We start from the raw sequence: 12,989 nt of genomic DNA on the forward strand, positions 1-12,989 counted from the left end.
TTCAGGCCTCTGTTTTCAAAACATAATATAGGCGGAAATAGAAACTTTCACTTTCCTTGTGTTCAAGCTTCTATTACTCAACACCAGTAGGGCTGACAGGGGTCCTGACAACAAGGGAAATAACTTTAGTGTCAGCTTTCAAAAGAGACCATGCATGTACTCCAAATGGTTGAAGAACAGCTTTCCAATTACTTTGGGTATGCTGTTTAAGCGTTTTCAGGCCAATTTAACAGGATTCCTAAAAGGTTAATATATAATACATTAAATATAATTGATTTATCTGAGTGAACGCAACAAAAATCAGCATGGGAAAATGTCAAAACGCGTCAAGAGACTTTGATCTACTCTTTCTCTTGCAATGTCGGTATCTGGTGTAATATTGTGACCCTCCCTCCCTCCCTCCTTCCTTCCTTCCCTCCCTCCCTCCCTCCCTCCCTCCCTCCCTCCCTCCCTCCCTCCCTCCCTCCCTCCCTCCCTCCCTCCCTCCCTCCCTCCCTCCCTCCCTCCCTCCCTCCCTCCCTCCCTCTCCTTTGCTCCTACGCTTTCTGAGTAGGGATGCATCTGGACCTGTCACGGGGGTAATTATAGTAATTTGGCAGCGATTACTGCTTCCTTCATTAAAGCTACTGTCAGAGGAGACAGGGAATCATGACCTGAGAGCAGCTGAGACGAGGGAGGGAGCAGAAGAGAGGACAGAACTGGAGAATGGGGGCGGGAAATGAGAAGGAGGGGGAGAAGGGAAGAGAAAACAGCAACAAAGTGTTCAGATCGTGAGATGGATTTGATTAGAAGTACACAAGGGCTGGCCGAGGGGTTGTTTAAGAGCCAGAAAAACAATCTTCATGAAATCAGTTAATCTAAGGAGGGAGGTTAAATTGGATAAATATTGCAAGACATTAGCCATGATCCCATCCTACTGGAGGGCTGAGGAGGCTGGGATGACGCTGTTGACAGAAACACTGTCACTATCAGTGGCAGTCAATCAAATTAGACAGGAATTCAAACCTTGCCTCTTGTTTCTCCGTGGTTTTGTTTTGTGAAGGTGTACTGTGTGACAGGGTCCGGACCAGGCTATGCACCTGTGCTTTCACACCTGTTCTGTCACACCTGTCCTATCACACCTGTCCTATCACACCTGTCCTCTCTCTTGTCCTATCACACCTGTCATGCCTGTTCTCTTTCCTGTCTCTACTTACCTGCACCTTACACCCTCACACCTGGTTTACACTGTATGTTTATGGACTGTGTGTAACTTTTCAATGAAAACCCAATAACTCTAATGTCTAGAATGTCTTGTGGTCTCTCTCTCTGGCCAGCTAGTGAAGATAAACAGCTTGTTATATCAGAACAAATCCCTTTTGGGTGAGTGATATTCTGAAATAGGCTGCTTTCCATCAGTGAAACAATAACAATATAACCATTTAAAAGTGGTGATATATCTTTAGATCTTCTTTGTCAATCAGTATTTTCATTTTAGCTTGCTCAATAAGATTTTCCTTAATTTGGCGATTATATTATTGCCAATCTCATAGGACGGAAAGTAAGTGCCACATGATCCTACTTAACCTTGTCACTGTTGTAATTACAATAGGATTACAGGTAGGATTAACTCTGTATGATGTCAAATGGAACTGATAGACACAGGTGATAGGAGGCCATTGTGCCTAAACCTAACTGAGTCTCTGAAGTAAAGTCAGAACTCAGATAGTCCTGTTCAGAGTACAGCATGTCGTTCTGGGGTGTACAGATAGTCTTGTTCAGAGTACAGTATGTCGTTCTGGTGTGGAAACAGATGGACAGATCATTCATTATGCTGAGTAGCTGTTCAGAAACCAGCTATCACAAGAGAGACAAACAGCGACTGAGATTTAAACATAGTGTATCTCTGTAAGATCTGAATCAACAATTCGTCACGATTGATCCACTGATTTAACTGCAGCAGTGTGTTAGACGAATCAAGTGCACCAGAGTATTATGTATAAACTGTATGTAGTATATACATGAGGTGTATACATGACTGTATGAGGTGGCAGCCTGACTGAATCTAGAGGGTGTTAGGGTTAGTGTAATATAAGCAAATATATAACCCTTCAACTGTACTTGAAGCATATTTCTTTCAATTCTAGGGACAGCTAAACCATCAAGACAGACATGTTTTAGCTAGTCTGTTTCTTTGGCTGTTTGACTGCTTGAGATAGCCGGCTGGACAGCTGTCTGGGGTGTGTGGTGTTAGTATGTGGGGACACGTATCAAAGATGCCTTCTGTTGCATGGTGTCAGAGGACCATATGATGATAGATAACACTGATGAATGAAGATATAATGTCAATGTGTCAATGATAAAAAACGATCAGTGGCCCATCTCTACCAGCACAGAGACTTTCTGTGTGTGTGTGTGTTCATGTGCGTGTTTGTGTGTGTAGCAATGAGTCAGTTTGTTTGTATTTCCTTTTCTCAGTATGTAGCTGCATGTGTGTATACTCTGTTCTCGTGTGTGTGTGCATGTGCATGCACCCCTAGCTTGGCTGTGTAGGCTATTTATGTCATTTCTCATTCTCACTGTTGAAACATCTTATAAACAGAGTGCCTACATTATGTATTCAACGCAAAGAGGTAAAATAGTTGAATATATATGATTGAATGTGAGAATGTGAAAAGTCTCTTGTTTTACCCTATTGCTGTGAAAGTACCAAGTCAATGAAGTCAGTTGCCAAATACAAGTTAAAGACTAAATCAAAGTATTTATTACATATATGTAAGGTGCAGGTGTCTGATACACTCAAGCTGAGAATCTCAAAGGACTGGACAAAGAATACAGGAATGAAGGCAGTTAAATAGTATCACAATATGGGAGGTCTCATTTCTCATGAGCTAATATAGCAGGATATAGATCAAACATTGTTTATTATATTCAGAACATTCAAGACAGTATAAGAGTCATAAGGTAATCATTAGTTGTAATCTTTAATTATTATTAAAGGATCAATGGTTAATGACAGACCTCTTCAAATGTAAAAATTTACATTTACATTTAGCAGACGCTCTTATCCAGAGCGACTTACAGTAAGTACAGGGACATTCCCCCCGAGGCAAGTAGGGTGAAGTGCCTTGCCCAAGGACACAACGTCATTTGACACGGCGGGGACTCGATCCGGCAACCTTCTGATTACTATCCCAACTCCCTCACCGCTCAGCCATCTGACTCCCCAAAATGACGCAAACACAATTTTAACTATATCCAAACTCGGCCACGTCACACCAAAACAATGTACATGGATAAATAGCATATTTTTCAATGGATAAATGAAACATAAGTATTTTAGATTTTAAGGTGAATTTTCCCTTTACAGTAAATAAATGGGCAGCTATTTTCCCTGTTTCCTTTGTATCACATTGGTGTGCACTGCAGTGCTGCAGAAATGTGTTGGCTGGCACGTTATAGTGGTGGAGTAACTACTCAGGAGCCAGTCAGAAACAAGCCTTGATTCTCTCAGTCTGGTGATATACAATATATATTGTAAGAGTGGACACTTTATTCAAATCAAAAAACAAGATGGAAAAGCAGAGATTTCATGTAACTTGGCTCGAGTCATTTTTGTCTATCCTAGATCATTGTACACTGGATACCCTAAAAACCCAATCACTTCATAATGGTCCTCCAGGTTGTCCTTCAGTACAAGAAACAAGGGAATGTGATAGCTTGAATAAGCTCTTAGCAAAACCCCTTCTCAAACCACAGTCCCCAGCTAATCAGCTCATCCCAATTCCTCTTCCATTTCAGCTGTAATGAAACTCTTCATTTACAGATCTTGGAAACCCTCTTATCCTCTAGTGCCCACTCAATCCACAGTAGAACATACCGTAAGAGATCTCTTAAAGAAGATCATTTGCTGATAAGCGAGACATTTAATGACCTTACAAGCGCTCTATTGGTGGTGAGCAGAGCGCCTGCTCTCTCTGTGAGCGTTAACGAGGGTCTGTGGCCCTGGGGGCCCCGGGGGGGCAGAGCCTGAGATGGGGACAGTGTGATGTCTGCTGGTACTAAGCAGAGCTGTGAGTCTTTGGTGTATGGTGACTTTGGGGGGCAGAATGTGTGTGTGTGAGGTGCAGTGAGGAGGGTGGTTGGTCTCCTCATCAAGGCTGGACACACAATGTTCTGACCGGTGTCAGACACAGAGACAGGCTGGCAGACAGACAGGCTCGGAGAGTGGCAAGATAGATACACCTGCAAGAAAAGAAGAGAGAATTTATAGAGTTGTAAATCATTGGAAACAGAAATGATTAGCGACATAGAGCATCTCTAACCCTCTCTGTGGAGTGTAAATAATATCAGTGCTGCAACAGTATCCAGAGTCTAGAGTAAATATATGCAAAATTGCGTTTGAGAACCTTCAGAGCTCAATGACCTGCATTAGCCCATAAAGATTCTCTGAGGTCACACAATTAGCTTAGCTCTATTGGCTAGCTACTTGCTAACACTATTAGCGTAATTAGCTCGTAAACAGACAGGTCCTTGAAAACTTGTTGAGCTGTCTGAGTCACAGCCATCAGAGTGGATAGCATCTGTCTAGGCCATGTGCTAGCTTGTAATGGGAGCCTAATGTCCTTCTGATAAGGGCTGAGTCACATCTGATAGCTCTTCTACCTGAACCTTCTGTCTCTTTGACAGATTACTCCTGAGGAGCTAATGGGCATTTTTATATAATAAACCCTCTGCAGTCCATATCATTCAGATAACACATGGACAAAACTGAAGAAAAAGGCTAACACAAGGAAGGCTAAGATAATACAACTTTAGGGGAGTAACTTTGGGGCACATCTTAGTGATTTGTAATTCTTAGGGACAAAGACATAAAAATAACTCTATAACTGTGCCTCATGAACTAAAACAATTATCCCTTTTGAGGTTTACATGCTTCAGCTTGATGGTTAAATGAGGAAGGGAACTGTACATGTTTTAACTCTGGGTACATCACAATAGCTATAAACACCGTATTCATACTGAGGAGGAAGAATTGGATTTGTGTTGAGAGACATTTCACCAGCCAGGTGTATAAAAAATGGTGCAAATTAGTCTGGTGAAATGTTCCATGAGGTAATGCAGGAACAGGAATAGGTGAGTACCCAGAGTTCTGTCCTCTTGCAGAAAAATTGTAATTGGCCTTGAAGTTGTGAGGATGTGTGGGAGTCTGCTCTGATTCCACCCAACTGTGAGAAGGCATGCTCTATCTAGGCCAGTCTCCCAGGCTGGCTTTCACACCTTGGAGATGTCTGGTGGTGTGCCCGCGGGGCTGCTGGAACTCTGGCAGGCTGGCGCAGTTCCACCCTGTGTGCCAACTGTGGAGAGGGTGTTTATTAGTGGAGGTAGCGAGTCCACCGTGGGAAGTCAAGTGTGAGATGTGAGGCTGAATGTGTGCGCGACAGCCTGCTGGAAATGACACAGCTATACCTTACCTCCAGGGGGTGTGTGGTATTTTCATGAAAAGTTATCTGAATTTATGGAGATATTTTAAAAGAGGGTGTTTATTGGCGATCAAGCAAGTAAGTAAAAATGTATGTAGGAGAAGGGGAGGGAGGGAAGGACAGCATGAGAGAAAAGAGGTAGTGCGTAACTTTGATCTAAATCCCTAAAGCCGAGATCTGCTGGATCTCATTCAGGCAACCCGCTTGAAGTGGCAGGAAATCGGACAGCGCTGCAGGCAGTACACACACACACGCACACAAAACCTCTTCTCAAATTTGTAACCACACCTCACTAAAATATTCAAACGATGTGTATGACATTGAGTTTTGCCAAACCTGTTAGCTAGCAACAGAGAGTTGAATATGTGCTGTTCTGCCTTGTTCCCTCCCCACCCCAGATCTAATATAGACCTGTAAGGGGAGGATCTTTCATGAAGAGTAGAGTTTAGTGTAGTTTCATGTATAGTCGTTACTGAGATGGGATTTTTCTGGGTGTAAAAGTAAGTAGGAGACACACCAACACTGGACAGAAAAGGCTGATGGTGTCGACACTGCTTTTATAGAAGTGGGAAACGTTTGGGAATGCGTTGCGTCAGATAACACGTAGGTTCAAGTCTCACCAACCCACTCAGAAGTATTGCAAGCCAAGAGGCTAACTTTAGGAAAATGGCTGCCCGCAACATTTCTGCTTTAGAGAAAAGCCCAACAAATTAATAAAATAAAATATTATGAGCAAACATATCCACAGTACAGTATCCTCATACTTAATTTGACCCATTTCTCCTTTTCCTTAACATCTTAAACTCTGTCGAGATATTTTGGAATTTAAGAAGTCCAACTACATATAATCTAGCACCGTGTAACATAGTGTATCACTCTAAGCACACTGAGGGCCTCATTTACTAACATTGCGACCGCAGCTTAATCTGTGCCTTTGCCCAACCGCAAATAGCGCACAGTGTATTTCCGCATTTTGCGTGGTATTTATCAAACCAAATCCTCGTCGGGCAATCAGCGCCTTACTCCGCCCTTTAGTGTTAATTAGCAGGCCGTTAAAAGAAGGTAGAAAATGCCTGCATGTTACTGCCACCATGGGTGATTCGAGGAAAAGAAAAAGAAGGTTCAGCGAACAGGAGATAGAAATATTGGTTCACTAAGTTACAACTAACATTAACATGTTACAAGGAAGAAATACACCTCTCCTCCCATCTCTTTGCGGCACACACCCACTTTCCCTTATACCCTCCCAGCAGCGGAAATCTGCGTTTTTACTCAAGTGCGGTATACGGTTTTATGTCTTTACCCGCTATTTTACGCCCAAAATGGGCACAATCCTGTAAGTAAATGAGGCCCTGAGTACTCTAACACTGGATGGCTGCAACTCAATATGTGCAACCTTACCTAACTGTCCCCTGTTTCCCTCGGTCTGCCAGCTTGGGGAGCCGTCATGTCTGCAATCCCATCAGGGTCTCCCAGAGGAGCACCAGGCCTGGATAATTCAACAGCTGGTGGGAAAAAGGATCCTTGCTTTGCTCTGCCATCAAACCCTATCTGAAACCCCAAGAATGCCGCTGGGTTAATGGGAGAGCGTTGTTAAAAGGATTACTTTAAGGATGATCAGGATAATAATTCTATTGAGGTTTTAGCCATAGATCTACAATGTAGACGGCCTCCCTCTATCAACCCCTTTCATTTTTTTCTCTTTCTTCCTTTCATAACGGTTCCCTCTGTTGTCTTCATTGACAATCTTTTGTAGCCTTATGGCAAGAGCTCCCAGCCCTCCCTCCTCTTCTCCTAGTCTACCTCTCATTCTGCTCTTACCCTCTGAGCAACCCAAATGACTACAGGTCACAGGATTATGCACGTTCAAAGACTCCAAGTATACATTGGCACAGGGATAGCTGATGCGGCTGGGGAGGGCTATGGATAAAGTCCTTGGGGATGGTTCAGGTCTTGAGAGACATAAAGACAATAAATGATCATCTTTCTCTCCTCTTTCTTTTCATAACCCCCCCCCTCCCGATTCGCTGGGAGCAACTCATCCTTACAGATCACAGACCAATCCTCTTGTGTGGAGAACCAGAGGCTAGGACAGTGTAGTGGGAGATTATTGATCGGGGATCTAATTGAAAAGCAGCGAGTCTCTTGTTGTTACTTCAGTGTCCGGAGGGTGTCATGTCCCTGACATGACAGTGTGCTCACTCTGGTGGTGGCTTTGTCTCTCCTCAGTCTCCTGGGATAATAGTAAGATAATAGTAAGATAATAGCAGGGATAAGGTAGTTTTAATGCAAACAGGTTGATGGAATCACCCCTCCCTCTAACACAGGAATAGCCCCCTGCTTCCTTCTCTCCACCTCTCCAATCGTTTTGTTTTTGTGATGTTTAGAAATAATTTCAACACTTTAGACCTTTTGGGCCCACTACACACCTTTAAACATGTTAATATAGACCTATTTAGCCATTTGTCAGGTAATCAAGTCATCAATTAAAAAATTAATTGAACATATTTTGGTATCTGTATCCCCTTTTTAGGACATAGCGACATTGCTTCATGTGGACATCTTCCACCATCTTAGATTCTAATTCAGTGCATGAGCTGTGAGGTCAGTAAGGCAGAGAGGACATGGTGTATGCACCATTCATGTTACACCCATCAGGACATTCAGCTTGTGTTCTCATGGTTAAACTAGGTGGGTGGAAGTGCACTGTAACGACACACATACTGTTGACTTTGGCAACGTCTGTTTTAAGAAACAGTGGGTGCCATTTTGGCTGCAAGCCACAAGAAAATTTGATGACACTGACACTATGATTTTTGCATGTATGTTGAGGGGCTGTTGGTGTTGGAGAAGCTGGTGATGCATGGCACGAACCCCCATGGGGTTCCAGCTACAGAGACCAGGGCCTTTGATGTCAGATACCCAGCTTTCAGACTAGGGTCATCCTTCAAAGTCAGCCAATGACCGACCATATGTTCTAATTATGCCAAAACAAGGTCATGTGTTGACCTGCTGTGCCTGACTGACTGAGAGTCTCCAGTCCTCCTCAGGGTAGTTAGTGGATCATCTCCATGTTTCTCTCACTGGGGCCTGCACTAGGTTTTCATAATGAATTAAAAACTTCAAATTGCTAGTTCATAAAAAGCAGTCTGCATTTGTTTTTATTTGTATTGCTTTCATATAAATTCATGCATGACATTTAACAACATTTTAGTTGCATGCTTATAAGACAGAACTTGCAATCCCAAGGCCCTCCTCTAATCTCATGAGAAGAGCAGAGGGAATTGCACCACAACTGGAGAGGATCTCCCAGCACTGAGCGAAGCATCTCTCCAGAAAGACCATCTCATTATTTCATCCTCTGTCACATTCCCTCTGAACATGCCCCAGTCAACATGCTCTCTAACAACCTCCTGTTTATTTTCAGCATTCAGATACACAGCCTCACAGGGAAACTCTCTCTTTTCATCTCTCTCACTTTCTTCCTCTCCCTCTTATCTTTCAATCTATTTCTCTTTCTCTCTCACTCTCTGTCCCTTTTGCTCTCAATCTATTTCTCTCTTAGCTTTGTTCTAAATTTCCACCAGCTCCTTCCTACCCTAACCTAGCCCAGTACACCAGCTCCCATCCTACCCTAACTTGGCATTCCTACCCTCGCTCACTGGTGACTGCTCCTTGTAGGGTGGATGATGAGCTGGGTTCACCTTACCGTGTCACTGCCCATAGCAGTCATATACAGCTGACACATATATGCATAATTCATTGTGAGTTCTGCTTGCGTAGCATCCTTAACCTACTAGAGCCCCTGTTATAATACTGTCTCTGCCAGGGGGACTGTCTGCCAGGGGTTGTGGGTGCTCCCAGATGCAATGGCTCTACTGCCACCTTTCATAGGTGTTATTTCAAGATTATAGCTGACATGTTATATCAAATATATATGTACACTGAAAGCACAGACAAAACCCTGCTGGAAGTAGGGTCATGAGGTTTTATATATAGTGTAGGCCTGTATGTATGTATTTAAGCAACAAGGTACGAGAGGCAGTACTTTATCATCAATAATGTATGGGTTCCAGGGTTTGCCGGCCCTCCGCGAGTACCTTATTGCTTTTATAATGCGGTTACCAGCGAAATTAGTAATAGTAAAAAATAGTAAGCTGCCTTTCAGCACAAAATAGTTATAGCCAACAAATGTTGCGTATCGCATTTCAGTAGTCGAGAGAAAATAGTCCCGTACGTGTGGTTGTTGCTATGTAACGGACAAACAGCATTGTGAACTTCACGTTTGTTAGCCTAGCTAGATCTTGCACCATCTCATTCATTCTCAATGCTCATTTTATAAAAGTTGCCTTTAAACTAACAACGACAATGGGACACTTTCAATAAAATATTATTTAATTAAATAACATTAATACAATTAATAATAATTAACAATACACAATAATAATTAACATTAGGCCTAAACATTCTAAATAAATCATAAATGTTTTGTAGGCACTGGGTATATGCTAGCTAGCTAGCCTACATATGCTGTAAACTAGTTACGAGTGACTTATGACATTAGGCTGTTGTTAAGGTTAGCTTATGTTGATTTGGATATCTCCATTAATTGTGCAACGCGTTTTTGTTTTAAAACGTGTTGCACAATTAATGGAGATATCCCAATATACCCCATTAAGGCCTATATAAAAGCATCATCAAAACAGCATTTCATGTGACCTTTAATTATATAATAAATATGATATGTTTGTACTGTATATTACAATATTACAGCCAGGGGGGCATCTGCACTTGTGATGGTGTTTCTATAGGAAATGTGTTGGTAGCTTTTGTAGAGTTGAGAAGAAGCCATTTTGCCATTTTGCCATTTTGTGTGTGTGTGTGTGTCATGGAATTTGGATGCGCAGGTTGGGGGAGAAGAGAGTGCTTTGAGGATTTTTCTTGTGACAGACCTCCACACACATACGGCCTGTGGATGAATAATTAATAGTCATGTTGTTTGATGCTCCAGCTGTTGGGTTAGGGTTACTGTTGCTGCAGCCTTTTGTCCTGCCTCAATGTGCTCCAGTTCATGTTGAAACATCCTCCCCATCCAGGCTGGCAAAGACTTGAAAAAGTGTGTGTGTTTGTATGTGCGTGTGTGTGTTTGTACGTGCGTGTGTGCAACCATACACAGACAGGTCCCCTGAACCTCCTTAGACTGGGGTGTTCCTGGGGGTTAGCGGGGGTCAGCCTATTGATGTTGTTGCAGTATGGGTACAATTCCAACACCCACATCCTCCCAGGACTCCTTAATGAAGTCCATTAATGGCAGGGCAACACCTTGATATATTAGGGTTAGGGCTAACCCTAACCCTTGATATATTACTAGCATATACTGTCCAGTGCTTGGGTGCGCTTGATTTAAGATGGTGCTTTGAAACAATAGGTCAGTCCCCTAAGTATGAAGCACATTGAATGAAAAAAGATGACCTCTTTAGTGGTAAACCAAAACAGTATATGCATGAATTCAGGGCCGGCCCAAGCCTTTACGGGGCCTTCAGCAGAATTGATTTGGGGCCCCTGGCATTGTAAATATATATATATTTAAAAACATTAAACTGTAATTTAATGTGCTCTTGGGGGCCCTTTGGTGGCCACGGGGCCCTATGCAGTCGCTTAGTTCGCTTATGCCTTGGGCCGGCCCTGCATTAATTTAATTTATGAAGTAAACCCAGATATGCTGGAATTAATTTCACTCATGGTCTCTCAGGATTAGTTCAGTAGACGGCTGTAGAGGTGGAGAGAGTCAGACACAAGGAGAGGTGATGCTACAAGAACCTTCTAATAAGCAAACAGAAGTTGTGAACCTGCAAAATCTGTGAAACAAGTGTGGAGGTTCTTCAGAGATGTGGAAGAAACTTTAATTTGACAGAACTTTGTGTTAAGTAAAACACATTCTGTTATTTCTTTTAACATCTTCTGTTATTTTGACCACAATTTGACTTGTCAAAATGACTGAGGATAGACGTGGCCAGTTAGCAGGAACACAGACACCCTGTAGGCCTGGTGTGAATAGTGGGGTAGAGGGGTAGCAGGACTCATGCTGACAGGCTGACGGATGGATGCATGTCGATGGAATGAGCCATCACACAGCGTCTTTCATTTCCTCCAGTTGAGCTGCTTATAATGAAATTCTCTGCAAGGCTCCTTTTTACAGGATACAAAACACTCAGTGTTGCATGGCCAGACCGAGGCCAGAGCCCAGCTCTGTGTTGACGCACTCCTCAATATGCAGGATATAATCCCTGAGCCGTAATTGAATCTAGAGTCATGGAAGAGAGTGGGCGAAGAACCAAATTTACACTTGCCAAGCAAAGCATGTAATTTACCAATGTAATCATCGACACCTGCTCCTGTGCTCTCTGGTGTGTAAGATTTTGTGTTTGGGGTGGTAGTGGTGTGTGTGTTTCTGTCTGTGTGTGTCTGTTTGTGTGTCTGTGTAAGTGTGACCAATACTTTTCAGCAGCCCAAGGATAGATAGCATGAAAGATATTTTTAGTATTTTTCATTTCATATCATCACATACTTAATTCTAAGTTCTAAATTCAAAATCCACGCCTTGCTGAATGGGAGCTTAAACACTATTTAAACAGCAACGTTTAAACACACTGTTAACATTTGCAATGTTTTACAGTTTCTTTACACACTAAATCACTATCTGAATCATACATCTGTGAGGTTTTCACATGAAGATGTGAGACCAGTCTAAGCTAGTGTAAACAGCATCCACTGCTTTGTTTGTTTCCAACCTCGTCATTATCTTCCTACTGTTTGACTTGTGATGAATTAGCAAGTGGTTCATGTGGACCTCACCTACTCACACACTGATCCCACTTAAGACCTACTGATTGATGGTGTTGATTTGAAGGGTTAGAACACATCTGGTCAGACAGTGGATAAGCAGCTCTTTGGTGGGGGGGGAGGGGGGAGCCTTCGAAATTCTTGAGCATTACCTTTTCTTGACACGTGCCAAGATGGACAAGTTGCTTCTCAGACAGTATTGTTGAATCTGGGAGAGTTTTAGTCGTAATTCTGTTGCTGTCCTATCTGTTGGTATGGATGAGTATGTATCTGGTGGTATGGATGAGTATGTATCTTGTGGTATGGATGAGTATGTATCTGGTGGTATGGATGAGTATCTAGGGATGATTGTGTTTGACATTTGTGCTTCTCTTTGTCTCTGTTCTCTTAGGAATCTTCTTGACAAAGACACATTCTCCAAGTCCGACCCATGTGAGTATGACTCTATACATTGTAAGCCTAATAAACCAACCCTAATGCTCCTTACCCTTACCCTACATACTAACCCCTATACATACTTACCCATACCACCTCAACCAGGCTTGGCTGCCTCTCACCCTCTTTCTCACTCTGTCTTCCTCTCTTTCTATGTATCCTTTCTTCTAATTCTCCTGACTTCCATCTCTCCCTCTTACTTCACTACCTCATTACATGCCTCTTGCTTCTTCTTTCTCTGTTCCCCCA

At 42.7% G+C, this 12,989-nt stretch overlaps 1 protein-coding gene across 3 annotated transcripts in view; it reads left to right on the forward strand.

The window, feature by feature from the left end:
* cpne5b (copine Vb) overlaps positions 1–12,989 on the forward strand; it is a 104,919-nt gene that overhangs the window by 8,367 nt on the left and 83,563 nt on the right. For all 3 annotated transcript variants that reach the window (XM_047025983.1, XM_047025984.1, XM_047025985.1), the window contains one exon: positions 12,697–12,737. In XM_047025983.1, the coding sequence (XP_046881939.1) occupies positions 12,697–12,737 (41 nt within the window). The remainder of the gene's footprint in view (positions 1–12,696; positions 12,738–12,989) is intronic.

Source organism: Hypomesus transpacificus, chromosome 9, assembly GCF_021917145.1.
Source record: "Hypomesus transpacificus isolate Combined female chromosome 9, fHypTra1, whole genome shotgun sequence".
NCBI classification, from domain to species: domain Eukaryota; kingdom Metazoa; phylum Chordata; class Actinopteri; order Osmeriformes; family Osmeridae; genus Hypomesus; species Hypomesus transpacificus.